Source organism: Gopherus evgoodei, chromosome 11, assembly GCF_007399415.2.
Source record: "Gopherus evgoodei ecotype Sinaloan lineage chromosome 11, rGopEvg1_v1.p, whole genome shotgun sequence".
NCBI lineage: Eukaryota > Metazoa > Chordata > Testudines > Testudinidae > Gopherus > Gopherus evgoodei.
The window spans coordinates 63087805-63104458 of NC_044332.1; the positions used below are offsets into that span (position 1 = coordinate 63087805).

Sequence of the window (16654 nt, forward strand, 5' to 3'; positions counted from 1 at the left end):
TTTATTAAATATTTTTGATGTTTTTCTACATTTTCAAATATATTAATTTCAATTAAAACAAAGCATACAAGGTGTACTGTGCTCACTTTATATTATTTTTTATTATAAAGTTTCATTGTAAAAATGATAAAAGAAATATTATTTTTCACTTCACCTCATACAAGTACAGTAGTGCAATCTCTTGATCGTGAAAGTGCAATTTACAAATGTAGATTTTTTTTTGTTAAATAACTGCACTCAAAAACAAAAGAATGTAAAACTTTAGAGCCTACAAGTCCACTCAGTCATACTTCTTGTTCAGCCAATCACTAAAACAAACAAATTTGTCTACATTTATGGGAGATAATGCTGCCCACTTCTTATTTACAATGTCACTTGAAAGTGAGAACAGATGTTTGCATGGCACTTTTGTAGCTGGTATTGCAAGATATTTATGTATCAGATATCCTAAACATTCATATGCTCCTTCATGCTTTGGCCACCGTTCAGAGGACATGCTTCCATGCTGATGCTGCCCATTAAAAAACCAATGCATTAGTTAAATTTATGACTGAACTCCTTGGGGGAGAATTGTACATCTCTTACTCTGTTTTACCAGCATTCTGCCATATATTTCATGTTATAGCAGTCTCTGATGATGACCCAGTACACGTTGCTCATTTTAAGAACACTTTCACTGCAGATGTAACAAAACACAAAGAAGGCACCAGTGTTAAATTTCTACAGACAGATACAACACTTGACCCAAGGTTTAAGACTCTGAGGTGCCGTCCAAAATCTCCGATGCAGAAATCACAAAATCCAAACCTCCAAAAAAGAAAATCAACCTTCTGCCAGTGGCATCTGACTCAGATGATGAAAATGAACATGTCAGTCCACAATGCTTTGGATCATTATCAAGCAGAACCCACCATTAGCATGGACGGATATCCTCTCGAATGATGGCTGAAGCATGAAGGGACGTAAGAATCTTTAGCGCACCTGGCATGTAAATGCTTTGTGACACTGGCTACAACAGTGCCATGCAAATACCTGTTCTCACTTTCAGATGGCATTATAAACAAGAAGCAGACAGCATTATCTTCTGCAAATGTACACAAACTTGTTTGTCTGAGCGATTGGCTGAACAAGAAGTAGAACTGAGTGGACTTATAGGCTCTACAGTTTTACATTGTTTTATCTTTGAATGCCAGTTTCTTTTGTACATAATTCTACATTTGTAAGCTCATCTTTCATGATCAAGAGATTGCACTACAGTACCTGTCATGGGAGAATTGAAAAAAATACTATTTATTTGGTTTTTTATAGTGCAAATATTTGTTATAAAAATAAATATAAAATTAGCCCTTTGTACACTATGCTGTAATTAAAATCAATATATTTGAAAATGTAGAAAAACATCCAAAAATATTTAAATAAATGGTATTCTATTATTAACAGCACGATTAATTGTGATTTTTATCACTTGACAGTCCTAGAATATTTACATATAAAACTAGTTGATCGCCCAGGTACTATTTATGATCATCATGGATGAGAATTAAATTAATCAAGACAAAAACTAGACTGGAATTAATATTAGCACTCAGGAATATCTCATTCATGAACAATTACCCTATGCAAGAACTATTTTTCCATTCTGTGCAAATTAAGACATACGCTCCTCTGGTCACAGAACTGATCTATATAACTATTTTGTGAAGCACACTGTAAGAAACAGATCACAAACTGAATTTCTATAATTTACATAGCTGGATATCTATGTGTGTGTCTTTATAATTAAGATAAAACTGTATCCATATACATTTACGCATGCTGTATCTGTGTTTGTATATATACTTGTATTATACATCTGCTTATATAGTTATATATGCAGGTAATTTACACACACGTTTTTTCTATTCAGATATTATGGTAATAGGGTAGGCAATATACACACGCTTGTAACCAGTTATCCTGTGTATACCAATGAACTTGTGAGTTCTTGTTTTAAAACCAGTCAAAATTAACAATCCTGACTGCAGCACAAATTAAACTGTTAAAAGTGATAAATGGATTTATCGTTTGTAACAGTGGTACAGAAACTCTGCAAGCAGCAGCTAGAACTTAGCATTCAGTGCTTATTTGGACATGTAAATCATCAGGATCAAGTTATTTTACAGTTTTTACTTGTAAACAAGGAAACTATTCTCCTTGATTGAAAAGCATAATACCCAAATCCTTATATTACACTCAAATGCTACAGTAATGAGATTTAGCTCCACATTTGTGTTCCATTAAATGAACAGCCTATGGGATGTTCTAGTGAATGAAAAATGCCCCATCACTAAAAAAACAGGGCTCAGTTCTCATTCAGACTGAGCAAAGCCAGCAAATAACTTTCACACTGTTACATCATTAGGGCCCTAACAAATTCGTGGTCCACTTTGGTCAATTTCTCTGACATAGGATTTTAAAATCCATTTATTTCATGATTTCAGCTATTTAAATGTGTTGTTTCATGTTGGTGTAATTGTAGGGGTCCTGATACAAAAAAGGTGTGTGTGTATGCGTGTGCGCAAGGGGAGATGATCGCAAGGTTATTGTAGGGAGGATTGCGGTACTGTGCTGTGGTTGCTACTGGTGGCTGGGCAGTTGGAAAGTGGCAGCTGCTGGCTGGGATCCCAGTTCTGAAGGAAGAGCTACTGCCAGCAGCAATCCAGAAGTAAGGATGGCCTGGTATGGTACTGCCATCCCTACCTTCTGCGCTGCTGCCTGCAGAGCTGGGCCTTCAGTCAGCAACCACCATTCTCCGGCCGCCCAGCTCGGAAGGCAGCAGCGCAGAAGTAAGGGTGGCCCGGTATGGTATTGCCACCTTTACCTCTGCACTGCTGCTGGTGGGGTGGCCAGAGAGCAGCGGCTGTTAGCCAGGCACCCAGCTCTGAAGGCAGCACAGAAGGAAGGGTGGCAATACTGTGACCCCCACTAAAATAACCTTGCAACTCTCTTTTGGGTCAGGACCCCCAGTTTGAGAAACACTGGTCTCCCCATGAAATCTGTATAGTATAGGGTAAAAGCACACAAAAGACCAGACTTCCTGGGAGGATGCCAGATTTCACAGTCTGGGACACATTTTTCATGGTTGTGAATTTGGTAGGGCCGTATACATTTGGCTTCTTTGTGGTCATGCAAACGCTGACTTTTATACCATATACCAATAATGTAATATACCATATCACTAGAGCCACCCCATGCAAGTAGAGCAGGGAAAAAAAATGCATATTGTGCAAAACAACATAGGAAGAATATGAGGAAGTTGATTAATGAATAACAAATAAAAAGTATAAAATTCGGAATTCAGAAAATGTTACAGAAAAGTTGACAGACTGTCATGAGGTAAAGACAATGTGGGAAAGGGGAGAAAAGGACATAATTATAGAAGGATTACAGTGCTGGCCTAAACTTTGAATGTCCTGGAGTTTGCCTATTTATGGCACTATCTCAAGAATTTACAAATATTCAACAGATGCTACCACTATGCTGTTAATCATGCAAAAATAGGTTTAAAATGTGTAATTATCTTCTTTTCATAACTTTAAAATCAAATGGTTTTCTGATCTATAATCTGACATGTGGCAGAATTTTCAATTATAATTCATACGCAGAGATTTGCTTGCTTTACACTGGGTTTAGTTTTGTCATATGGTTTTTAGTGTTTCTAATGAGTTTTTAATCAGCAGTCAAATATTTGTGCAAACAAGAGGAAGTTTGCACAAATATGGAAAGGCTGTTAAGTTGCAAGCAGGGATGGCATTGGGAGTAGGAAAATGAATTACACCTATTTTAAGGATACTGGAAATGCTGTGTTTTTCAACCTTTTTGAGCTGGTGACAAAACAAAATATGAAACCCTCCTCCCACTAGAAAAACTTGCAAGCCCCTACCTTCAGCGTTGGCCACAGGGCTTCCGCACCCTTGCGGGGCACATGACCGAAACATGTACATTCACTTCCCAGGGCCCCCTGTGGCGTGGGTCCCCAAGTAGTTGCCCTGCTTCCTACTCCCAATGCCGTCCCTGCTTGCAACCCCCGTAAACCCATCCCACAACCCCTAGGTTGAGAAAAATTGCTATATAGGATGGGAGCTCCATTTACAAGATATGTAACATAAAAGATCTTAAAGGTGTCAGTTGTCCAGAGTAGCAATGTATTTTTGGCACTGATAGAGCAAGCTCTGGATTTTGGACCAATGCAATTCTTGATTACCATTAAGCACTTGCTATAGATAGAGGGTGTGTATTATTATAGAATCACATGTAACTCCTCTAGAGCAGAGTGATGCTAATCTAATTCCTCCCATTATTAGCCATTTGAAGCCACCTCCTGGAGAGGTTTGTATATACTAGTTCAAACTGAATTCTCCAGGAACCAACAGATAAAGGATTTTGGGGTAAATAGCCTTGTTTTAAATAGACTCCAGGCCTTCTTCCTGATTGTGCAAGTGGACAGGTCTATAGAGGGTTCCAGTCCTTAGGGAAGACTCTGTGCTTGATCTGAGCTGAAGCTGTAATGAAGTTGAAACCATGAGGAAACCCCTTGGATAGGGTTTTGAGGGACTGCTCCTGCCAGAGCCCAAGTTATGGTCGGGACGGTCTCTAGTAAGGTTATTCGCATGCATGCGGGGAGGGATGGGGGATAATTGTTTTTAAATGTGTTCTCTCTGTAGTGATTTTAAACTGACTTGCATACGAAGTGCTGTGTGGTACCTTATAATAGTGGGCAATTACTCTATTACTAGTCTCTGAAGAGAACCTAAGCAGGCCTGCTTAGGCAGAGTCTCTGGCTTGGTTGTTACAGTATAGGCAGGGGTCCGTGCAATCTGGAATACCCTGGTCAGAAGGGTATTTCCACTCTAAACCCAGGGTTGTGAGTTCAATCCTTGAGGGGGCCATTTAGGGAACTAGGGTAAAAATCTGTCTGGGGATTGGTCCTGCTTTGAGCAGGGGGTTGGACTAGATGACCTCCTGAGGTCCCTTCCAACCCTAATATTCTATGATAAGAGAGGAGAAAGCCAGAGGAGAATGAAGCCTAGAGCAGGTGCCATTGCTGGACCACCGAAGAGGAACAGAGGTACAGTTGCCCTGAACTATGAGAGAGGGCTAGGAATGATTGCTGATATTAAAACATTTAAGTGTTTTGGAACCATCATGTTGAGCACATTGTTAGCCTCTGTAAATGCATGTTCTTATTACTGTTGCCCTCAGGTTCCCTACCTTCCCATTAATCTCTCTGAAATTTCTAAAGCTAGAAAACAGTTCATATAATGTGCCACCTAAAATTTTGAAACCCCAGCTTTTAAACAACATAAAGAATTAATCTTTAAGCCTAACTGTTCCCATGATATTGATTGTTAAAGTCATGCCTGATGATAAAGCAGAAGGGGTGAAATTATAGAAGCAAGATGTTAATCAGAAACACCCTATTTTAAAACATATCATTCATGGGAATTTATTGAAATTCTGTTCCCCTATAATTTTGTTAAGGAATATTTCATATGTAAAGCTTCTTGATGATTAAATGTAATGTTGATCGTCAGTCTAGCATCCTCTCTCACTAAAGTCAGGGTTTTAGTATTATGCCATTGGTGACAATAAACTAATTGGATTTCCATATTCAAAAGGAATGACAGTGACCCAAAAAAGTTAGGTAGAGAAAATACTGCTGGCTCCTAGGGAAGGCCGAGACAGTGCTACCATGGTAGTTCTTTAATGACAGAGCCTTGAAAAACGACCGGATTGACATTCAAATAGACTCCACCCTACAGGGCTAGGAAGCAATAATGGGGAACCAAATAGCCCATATCTCAATAGTTCAGGTCTCACTGAGCCACAGAAGAACGTTCAAACTACCTAAAGGGCAGCAGTCACTTAAAAGATCCATTCAGAAGAAGGCTCGAAGATGTATTAGCAAGGTTTAAAAATGGTCTGTGCGGCTAAGTGGCAAACCAAGCATACAGCATTTTAAAATTTTATTTATAACTTGTTCCAAACTAGGAACTGACCAATTTGAAAATGATCATGTCTGATCCACCCTGGCCAGACAAACAACATTTAAAACAAGTTACAATGAATGTGTTAAACAGTTCCACGAAAATAATTTAAAGGCAGGGCTCCAGAGGCCGCTGCCACTAATATCAGACTGAAGGGAAAAAGGAGAGCAAGGAACCTGCATAAAAGTACAATGCCGAAGGAGTAAAACCAGAAATAAGGTAGAATTAAAGATTAAAAAACAATGTTGCCTGCAGTGTGGCAGTGTACAAAGTACAGTGAGAAGAGTAACACAAAAAAAGGGCCTTCTACAATGCTGCCAACTGCACTAATTGGGGCAGGCTGCAGAGTAGGAAAACAGGCAAGCACCTGAAAGTTATCACTTGGGTGCAAATTAAAAAGCAGGAGGGGAAGCTAAGGATGTGTGTCTATCTGATGTGATGAAAACAAAAAATTTTCCCACCCACCCCCATTTATACTATTCTAATGTTTAAAAATAAAATTACACACAGACCAAAGTTAAAAGATGCCCATGTCTAGAACACCAGGTATAAAATAGAGGAAATATGTAAATCGGTAAAAAAAAAATGTTGCTGTGTGAAAATTAAAATGGACTGACTATTTTCAAAAGGAGACAAAACAAATGGAGGTATCAGGAGAGTTGTGATTGTTCAATGGCTATTAAAGGATGAGGCTTCAGAAACATGGCAACAGTTTGGGGAGGCTTTCATTGAATAGTGGATCAGCATCTTCTGACTACTGTGATAAATACTGACCATTAACAAGGATTTGGCCTTCAAATAAAATAGTTAGGTATATTAAAAGTTTGAGACTTAATTCGATGCACTGCCCAATGGACACCCAACTCAAGTATGGCATTATTCTTATTCATTATTCTTTAAACAGAGCACTAGTCATACTGTCACTGAAAATACTTTACTGCAAACATCTTAATCCTTCATCTTCAAAATCGCCAATTTGCACATAAAATGTGTGAGGCTGCAAAGTATATATATTTAATTATTGTTACTTTGCACTTACATAGCACCTGTTTAGCTAAGGATCTCACTCTCTTTTCTTAAACAAGAACAGTAAGTTTGTTTCCTGTGAAGTAGGTTAGGATTAGAGCAGGAGTGGGCAAACTGTGGCCCAGATCTGTGGGCCCTGTGCTCAGGGGTGGCTCCAGGTATCAGCATGCCAAGTGCATGCTTGGGGCGACAAGCCACTGGGGGCGCTCTGCCGGTTGCCGCGAGGGCGGTAGGCAGGCTGCTTTTGGCAGCTTGCCTGCGGAGGGTCTGCTGGTCCCAAAGGCAGCCTGCCTGCCATGCTTGGGGCGGCAAAATGTCTAGAGCCGCCCCTGCCTATGCTGCTCTCAAAAGTGGCCGGCATCAGGTCCCTGCGACCCCCGGGCAGGGGAGGGGGGCAGAGGGCTCTGTGCATTGCCCTTGCCTTCAGGCACCATCCCCCACAGTTCCCATTGGCTGGGAATGGGGAAATGCAGCCAATAGGAGTTTCGGGGAAGATAGCTGGAGGCGCGGCAAGGGCAGCACACGCAGAGCCCTCCGTCCCCCGCCTCCCCTAGGGCCCACTTTAGCTAATGACATCCTGTGTACTTGAATTTTGGCTAGAACACATTAATGCAGCCCTAATTTTACAAAAGATGCTATGAAACCTCTGATGACAAGTGACACTCTATGTTTTGCTGATCAGCTGAGGCTACAGCACCCTTACTTAATGATGGGACACTGGCTAAGTACTGATTCAAAGGGAAGAGCACCATCAACTGAATGAACATCACCATTCTTTGCAGAAATCTGGGCTTTCTTTGTGGGAGGTCTTCCATACAATCTAACCCAACTCTGCTTAGCTTGTGATATTTAATGGGATCACAATACAAGTTGGTATGCCTGCAGGCTGCCAGACACAAATAAAAACAATCACAGAACAAGGGTTAGTTGTTATCTAAGCCACCTAGCAATATAATAGTCAGCTGCCTAGGGGATGGTGACCTTAACCTCATGAGCAAACACATTCACGGAAACACCAGAATCTTCTCAGAGGAAACAAAGCAGTAACAGAAACTGCATACCCTCCCAGCATCTCTGGCATCTGCTGTAAAGAGGTGCTTTCATCCCACACACTGAAGTGAAAGAGGATACCCACAAAGAAAATGAACGGCTCCTAACTACGTGAGCATGCAGCCCTAATCTAGGGCATCGTAACTTACTTGTACAGGTCTAGAAGAAACACCATTAAGATTTCATTTTGATAAAATGTTGAAGAGGAAATAATCTCAATGACTAATTAGCAATTAACTTGAGATAGTCTAAAAGGGAGACTACTCTCCATCACAACAGGTGACAAAGCAAGCTGAAAACATGTGCCAGGAACACACAGTTACATCAGATTTAAAGGGACAGCATCAACCTGAAGTCTAGCCTTCCCTCTCCCTCCCCCGCCCCTCTTTTTTTAAAGCAAGAGTTTGAATAATATGCCCATATGGGAGCCCTTGCCAATATCTGTGGGTTTTACACATTTTCCCTATTTAAAAAAAAAAATCTTTATTTCTCCTCTGTTTCAGTTTAAGGACCCACACAAACATGGGAGAAAGGAAACAGTGAAACTTACTATATATAAGTGCTGTCAATAGTAGGTAAAAGATTCAGAGAAATACATGATTAAACTTGGGACTAAATACCTGGTTTTACTTTTTAAAACTGTTTTACTAAATGTAATTTTATGAAGATACAGCAAAAATCAGAACTGAAATGGAAAAGATCAAAAAACACACAAGCAATTGTCAAGTTTTTGATTATTTTTTATTCAGCATCTCTTGAATCACTTCACATATCTAAACTGAAAAATCACTTCACACATCTGAACTGACAGATCAAGTTTCTCAGTAAATGGCAACGACAGATTTTAAGCAGAGATAACAATATATAGATAATCACAGTCACAGCAGACGTAAGTACTGGGAACCTGTAGTAAAAATTAGCAGTGGACTGAATCATACTGGGTTCAAGATGGTCTCTGAAGAGAATGATGTAAATGAGTTTGGATTTTGGACTACTCACAATTCACAGCAATTTCACACCTACGCATTCTCTCTCTGAACCTTTTCTGATTCTAATTTCTCTTTTGATATGAGGTGATCAGAAATGCATGCAGTATTCAAAGACTGGGCATACCAAGGGTATTAGAAAAAATAATCCCAGCTATACAGACAAAATGATGAAGGTCTAAATTAGCTGTTGCCACACAACAAAAAAATCTTGGAGTCATTGTGAATAGTTCTGGGAGAACATCTACTCAATGTGCAGCAGTAGTCAAAAAAACTAACAGAACATTAGGAATGATTAGGGAAAGGTTAGATAACATGACAGAAAATATTATAATGCCACTATGTCAGTGGTTCTCAACCAGGGTCTTTCAGGGCAGTAAACCAACTCATCTGGATATTTGCCTAGTTTAACAAAAGGCTACATAAAAAGCACTAGGGAAGTCAGTACGAACTAAAATTTTATATAGAATCATAGAAAATTAGGCTTGGAAGAGACCTCAGGAGGTCATCTAGTCCAACTCCCTGCTCAAAGCAAGACCAATACCGACTAAATCATCCCAGCCAAGGCACTGTCAAGCCGGGCCTTAAAAACATCTAAGGATGGAAATTCCACCACCTCCCTAGGTAACCCATTCCAGTGCTTCACCGCCCTCCTAGTGAAATAGTGTTTTGTAATATCCAACCTAGACCTCCCCCACTGCAGCTTGAGACCATTGCTTCTTGTTTTGTCATCTGCCACCACTGAGAATATCCTCTTTAGAACCCCTCTTCAGGTAGTTGAAGGCTGCTATCAAATCCCTCCTCATTCGCCTCTTCTGCAGGCTAAACAAGCCCAATTCCCTCAGGCTCTCCTCGTAAGTCGTGTGCCCCACCCCCTTGATCATTTTCATTGCCCTCCACTGGATTCTCTCCAATTTGTCCACATCCCTTCTGTAATGGGGGGGCCAAAACTGGATGCAACACTCCAGATGTGGCCTCATCATGGCTGAATAGAGGGGAATAATCACTTCCCTCGATCTGCTGGCAGTGCTCCTACTAACTGCAACCCAATATGCCATTAGCCTTCTTGGCAACAGGCGCACACTGCTGACTCTCATCCAGCTTCTCACTGTAATCCCCAGGTCCTTTTCTGCAGAACTGCTGCTTAGCCAGTTGGTCCCGAGCCTGTAGCAGTGCATGGGATTCTTCCATCCTAAGTGTTGGACTCGGCACTTGTCCTTGTTGAACCTCATCAGATTTCTTTTGGCTCAATCCTCCTATTTGTCATAGGGTCCAAAATGACCTACCCTACCCTCCAGCATATCTACCTCTCCCCTCATCTTAGTGTCATCTGTGAACTTGCTGATGGTGCAATCCATCCCATTATCCAGATCATTAATAAAGATGTTGAAAACAACCGGCCCCAAGACCATATCCAGATCATTAATAAAGACGTTGAAAACAACCGGCCCCAGGACCGACCCCTGGGGCACTCCGTTTGATACCGGCTGCCAACTAGACATCGGAGCCATTGATCACTACCCGTTGAGCCTGACAATCTAGCCAGCTTTCTATTCACCTTATAGTCCATTCATCCAGCCCATACTACTTTAACTTGCTGGTAAGAATACTGTGGGAGACCGTATCAAAAGCTTTGCTAAAAGTCAAGATATATCATGTTCACTGATTTCCCAATATCCACGGAGCCAGTTATCTCATCACAGAAGGCAATCAGGTTGGTCAGGCATGACGTGCCCTTGATGAATCCATGCTGACTGTTCCTGATCACCTTCCTCTCCTCCAAGTGCTTCAAAATGGTTTCCTTGAGGACCTGCTTCATGATTTTTCCATGGACTGAGGTAAGGCTGTAGTTCCCCAAGGTTCTCCTTCTTCCCTTTTTAAAAGACAGGCACAATAGTTGCCTTTTCCCAGTAGTCCGGGACCTCGCTCGATTGCCACAAGTTTTTCAAAGATAATGGCTAATGGCTCTGGAATCACATCAGCCAATTCCCTCAGCACTTGGGATGCATTAGATCTGGACCCATGGACTTGTGCACGTCCAGCTTTTCTAAATAGTCGTTACCCTGTTCTTTCACCACTGAAGGCTGCTCAGCTCTTAAAAAAAGAATTAGATAAATTCATGGAGGATAAGTATAATCAATGGCTATTAGCCAAGATGGTAGGGGTGGAACTCCATTTCCGGGTGTCCCTAAACCTCCAACTATCAGAAGCCGGGACTGGATGATAAGGGATGGATAGCTTGAAATTACCCTGTTTTGTTCATTCCCTCTGAAGCATCAGGTACTAGCCACTGTTAGAGACAGGATATGGAGATAGATGGACCAAACGTGTTACCCAGCATGGCAGTTTTTATGTTCTTAAACAGTGTCATCACGATATTTTCTGTTTTATTAACTCTTTCCTAATAGTTCCTAACATTGTTAGATTTTGACTGCCAGTGCACATTGAGCAGATGTTTTCAGAGAACTATTCAGGATGACACTAAGATCTCTTTCTTGAGTGGTATCAGCTAATTTAAACTCCATCACTTTGTACGTATAGGTGAGATTATTTTTCCATTGTGTATTGCTTTGCATTTATCAACACAATTTCACCTGCCATTTTGTTATAGAAGTGGCAAGAGGTGTCTTCCTCTCCCCGCTGTGGGGAATGGGTGAAGGCATAAGTGCTGACTGCCGGGGAAAAATTAGTGGGTTTTCTGCACCCACCAGCAGGCAAGCTCCTCCCTCCTCGTCTCCTTCTCCCCCCGACAGCATGCCATGTCCCCACTCCTCCAAATCCCTCCCAGTACTTCTCGCCTCCCCCCCCCCCAGCTGTTTGCACTTAGGACTTTCCGGGAGGGAGGGGGAGAAGTGGGGAAGCGGCACGCTCAGGGGAGGAGGCAGAGAAGAGGTAACGCAGAGGCGGGGATTTGGGGAAAGAGGGTGGAATTGGGGTGGGGACGTTGGGGAAGCGGTGGAATCGGGGTGGGGCTGTGGCAAGGGTGGTCCACAGGCTGGAAGAGGCGGGGCCGGGGTCGAGTACCCACCAGGCAGAGGGGAAGCTGGTGCCTATGAGTGAAGCACTAGTCTAAGGACAGCCCCACCTGACACTAAAAACGCAACTGGGTCCCTTCCATCTCCCAATACAATGTCATGAAAGCAAGCTTCAGAACTATTGTTGGATGAGTATACCATATGACACTAAAGCATCACCATATCAATAAAAGCTTTTCCTTTTCTTCACCTAAGCAAAATAAGTAATTTACTGGCAGGGTATATAACTTTGACCTTGTCCGATAAATAGAATTAAGCCGAGTCTATGTGCGGGGTCATAGCAGATATCGGCACATTCACACACTTTCTCCAGCTCCGTATTGCTGAATGTTGGGGCAACATATATGTGATCTAGCTGTGCTGTTTGCATCCTTTCTACTATAAACCCAGCTGCTGCAACTTCATATTAATCATCACAGGAGTATGATACGTTCTGGGTGATCATTTTTTATGGTGTTTCTAAGACAACACTTCTTTTCAATTCTTAGGCATGTTTCAAACTCTAGCACCTTCCCCTTGTATCACTGAGACTCTTCCACGTGGGTTCTCAGTTTTCCAAGGTTTTATACACACTCCAATTCATCTTTCAACAAAGAAGAATAATGTGAACTGAAACCAGACCATTTTGAGAAGAATCTCTCTGGCAAGGCTGAAGAACAAACTTTGGTTCTCAGCCAGTGGAAACGCAGGAACTGCGTTGGTCACTGCCAGCTATTAATAATCTTAGCTTGGAATTTTTCTGTAAGAATAGAAAAAACTTAAGCATCAAATTCAAACCGCAAAGGCAGAGCTGCCCCTGAATCTAGAAAGTGCAGACTAAACTAAGAGATCATAAAGTAGTTGGGGATTTGTGAGAGAGTGACTTGATTGTTCCTATTGATGACTGGTTATATTCTGTCTGCTGGACAGACTGTGGCCAGAAAACCCATTAATCTTAATTAGTACAGATAATTAATTTAAAACAGAATCAATGTAGTGCTGAAGTTTCCATTATAAAGGCAAATGTTTACAGCTTAACATGAGTACAAATATTACAGTTACGGAATTAATGGTGCATTTCCCCCCACAACCATCTACTCTTACAGTAATTGTACAGTTTCACTGAGGAAAACGAAGGCTGGATTTGGAGGATTCAGCACCACAGAACCCTACTCTGCTGGGGCTTTGAGCCCAATAGGCTTAAGGGACAGGACTGGTAAATCAGTAATTAAGACTATGGGAGAGAATGACCAGTGGACTGAAGAAACCATAAGGCACTACTTCAACCTACAGCAGAATGGCTCCACTGCTCCTCCACACCTTGTGAGCAGAGGATTTCCTCCCACTGTCCTTGGAGAGATTGCCGGTACACAGCTTGGTCAATTTGGCTGTATGATGAGCTCAATTTTTGGGGCCATAATTAATGTTGAGAAAACAAATTAATTAACCCGCATTTTCTAGGAAGCTTCTAGGTATTCTAGAATATGTACTCACCATATGCTGTCATTGTCCCAACATAAGGCCCATCAACCACATTTCTATTTTCTTCTGCCAATGCTTTGATATATCTTTTGCTGAGATCCAATATCTGCTCACGAAGCACTGAACTGCTTTCATGCTGAGTTCGCTGCTGAATAGTAAAATGCAGAAGCATCATTCCCCAAATAAAGCCAAAAGTCACCAGAAAAAAGCCAAGTTTCTGAGAAGATAGTTTCCATGGAGTAAAGAATGCCATGGCTTCCCAACAGCTTCACAATCTCTGCACGGGTTCTTAAAGCATGAAACCAAGGAGCAAATGCATGGTCCAGGTATGTAAAGATCACAATGCAGGAATCAATCTCACTCTGGTGCATTAGTCAGTGTATTTCCTCCTTTCAGTTCCATCCTGCTGCTGCCGAAACAAAGAAAAAAAGGCACAAGGTCACCATAAAGTACTAGAGTATCTCCAAGCTGTATTTTGTTTGTACTGTAACTTTTGCTAAAATATGAGTAGAAAACATGCTTTCTTTGTAAATTAATTTTTTATACTTTACAATATGAATCAGAGCAGGAACAAGCTGGGAAAAGATTTGGAAAGAGAACAAATATTAAAAAATTAAATGCATGTTAACCCAGCGTAGAACACCTTTGAAAATTTGGACTAAATTCAATTCTTTAAAAAGTTTTCGATCTGGATTTCGAGGTAAAGGTATTTTAGTGCAATGGGTGAATGAAGATCTTATCTTGCCAATATAGTGGATTTAAAACAATCCTACCATAATTCTTTTCTCAGAGAACAAGTAATTTTAGCTGGCAGTGACAGTGCTATTTGTTTCTGGCAAGAGATAGGGCATATGGCTAGATAGGTGATAGGAAAGGGGATTCTCTCAAGGGAAAAAGGAAAAAAAGTGTTCTGTGTTATTTAAGCAAACGCATGCTCTCCTGCCTTATATTACAAGTATTCAGAGGATTGTAAGAATCTCTTATTGTTTTTGTGTGGCCTCAGTGCCGTGTGTCACAGAGGAATAGCTTCAAAGTTATTTCATCATGACTAAGAGTTCAATCAGCACATTTCTGTGCCACACTTATGAATATATTTCTGAACTGTCACACTACACCATTTTGTGTTTTAAAATGCTCTCACTGTTCTAATTTCAGCATCTGCAATTTCAGCGAAGAGTTAGTATATGACTACCTAAAAATCAAGTAGTGGCTCCATTTTTGCATAACACTCAAAACCTAGCCAACACCCAATTTTGGGAACGTATTAGTTAATGTTAAACAGAACAAGGAAAGCTTACTTAGGAAGTTTCAAGTCAGGTTTTTTAGCATAAAACATTGTAAAATAGAGAAATACTAAAAGGAAATTAAGTGTAACCTAGCTTAATAAAGCATTATCCTTTTAACTTTATAAATGTTCCCAAACAGGACTATAGAACACACAATGTTCTCTTTCTATTTTGTACTTGCACAGATAATGTAGATGTTGCCTGTTTTAATAGAGTAAACTTGATATGCCTGCTAGCACTGCTGTACATACTTATGGGCACATCAAAAATTCTATCAGAAGCCTTGCTTTTAGTAGAATTAACCACTCCTTAGAGGAAAATGGCCACCTCGGGCCAGAATATAGTGCAAAAAAGTCTTGTGCATGCACTTTCATTAGTGAAATACAATTAGTCCAAAGATCATTATGTACCAAAGGGAGTTCTGCTGTGCATCTATTTTGCTTTAATTCCTGTAATGCTGAAAAGTTCCATTTATAGTTTTGCTTTGTACCCATGCTAGCTTTAAAAAGGGCTGGTGTGAGAAAAATTGAAATTGTTTGTACTTGTTTTTGCTATAGATAACGTAGCATACCGTTCAAGTGAACTTTGGTTAGGTACGCTTCAGAAACCCATCCAGAAAGAAGTAAAATTGTTTTACTAGTTCTATCTCCAAAAGCCTAGGGAGGCTAAAACATTTCCTGGTGATCACACTGGGGAAGTTCTATTCTTTCCATTTAATTCTATTCTGAGAACTCTTTTTCCAATCACCTATATTGGAAAATATATGGATTTAAAGTTTTGCCATTCTCTTGTAATATCCAAGTGTGAAAATGCTGGAAAGTCAATAAGTAAAAACACTCTATGATTTAAAATCAAAGACATCCAAGACACAAATTCCCACAATGAACTGAAATTTCATATAAAAGTTGTCAGCCCTATATTAATAAAATTTTTAACCATTACAATTATATTTCTTTCCATAATTATATTGTGCTTGAAGACTGGGCAAGGCAAAACAAGAGTACACAAAATGCATGGCATAAATGAGGTTGTGATGTTGCACTCTATATGATTTTATGAAAATATGCTAATAAGTGAGAATATAACAACTGGAATATGCTTCATGCAAAAGGCCTCTTGTAAGGTATCATTACAAAGCTTATAATCTACTGAGTGTGGTCATCCTATTTGTATAAATGTATCATTCTTGTATCTGAAACTAGAAATATGAAATATAACTCTAAGATCATATTGTAACTATGCGAAGTGTGGGCCACTAATAGTGGCTTGGAATCTAGATAAAAAGAACGAGGAGTACTTGTGGCATCTTAGAGACTAACAAATTTATTTGAGTATAAGCTTTCATGGGGTGATGAAGTGGGCTTTAGCCCACGAAAGCTTATGCCCAAATAAATTTGTTAATCTCTAAGGTGCCACAAGTATTCCTCGTTCTTTTTGCTGATACAGACTAACACGGCTACCACTCTGAAACCTGGAATCTTGATGGCTCCCATCAAGTAGGACAATTCGCTGTAAATGGTTCTGTTTACTTGCAAGCCTTCCTGTGAGTCAGGCAAAGAAGAATGAAGGCTTGGGGTCTCACAGGACATGTGACCATGTCACCTGGTACTGGAATCCATCTTAAACCTGGTGCTTTTCCTGTTAGAAGAAGGGGTGGGTACCCAGCGAGAAAAGATTCCCACCATGTGCCAAAGGTATATAAAGGGGTGAAACAGAACAACGAGGGCTGCAGTCATGAAAAAAACCCTACCTACCACCTGAGCTGGAACAAGGACCAGGGGAAA

The 16654-nt window shown here is 40.6% G+C and overlaps 1 protein-coding gene across 5 annotated transcripts in view; it reads right to left on the reverse strand.

Moving 5' to 3' along the window:
• The window catches only part of MGAT5 (alpha-1,6-mannosylglycoprotein 6-beta-N-acetylglucosaminyltransferase), a 172701-nt gene extending 158712 nt beyond the window's left edge, over window positions 1-13989 (reverse strand). For 4 of the 5 annotated variants that reach the window (XR_004002604.1, XR_004002602.1, XR_004002603.1 and 1 more), the window contains exon 1: window positions 13597-13863. Coding sequence is in view for 1 of the 5 variants with exons in the window: in XM_030579978.1 (XP_030435838.1) it covers window positions 13597-13837 (241 nt within the window). In the remaining 4 variants the exon portion in view is untranslated. Of the gene's footprint in view, window positions 1-13596 lie in introns of all 5 variants that reach the window. The other variant, XM_030579978.1, reaches the window with a different exon arrangement.
• Window positions 13990-16654: the final 2665 nt, after the last annotated feature.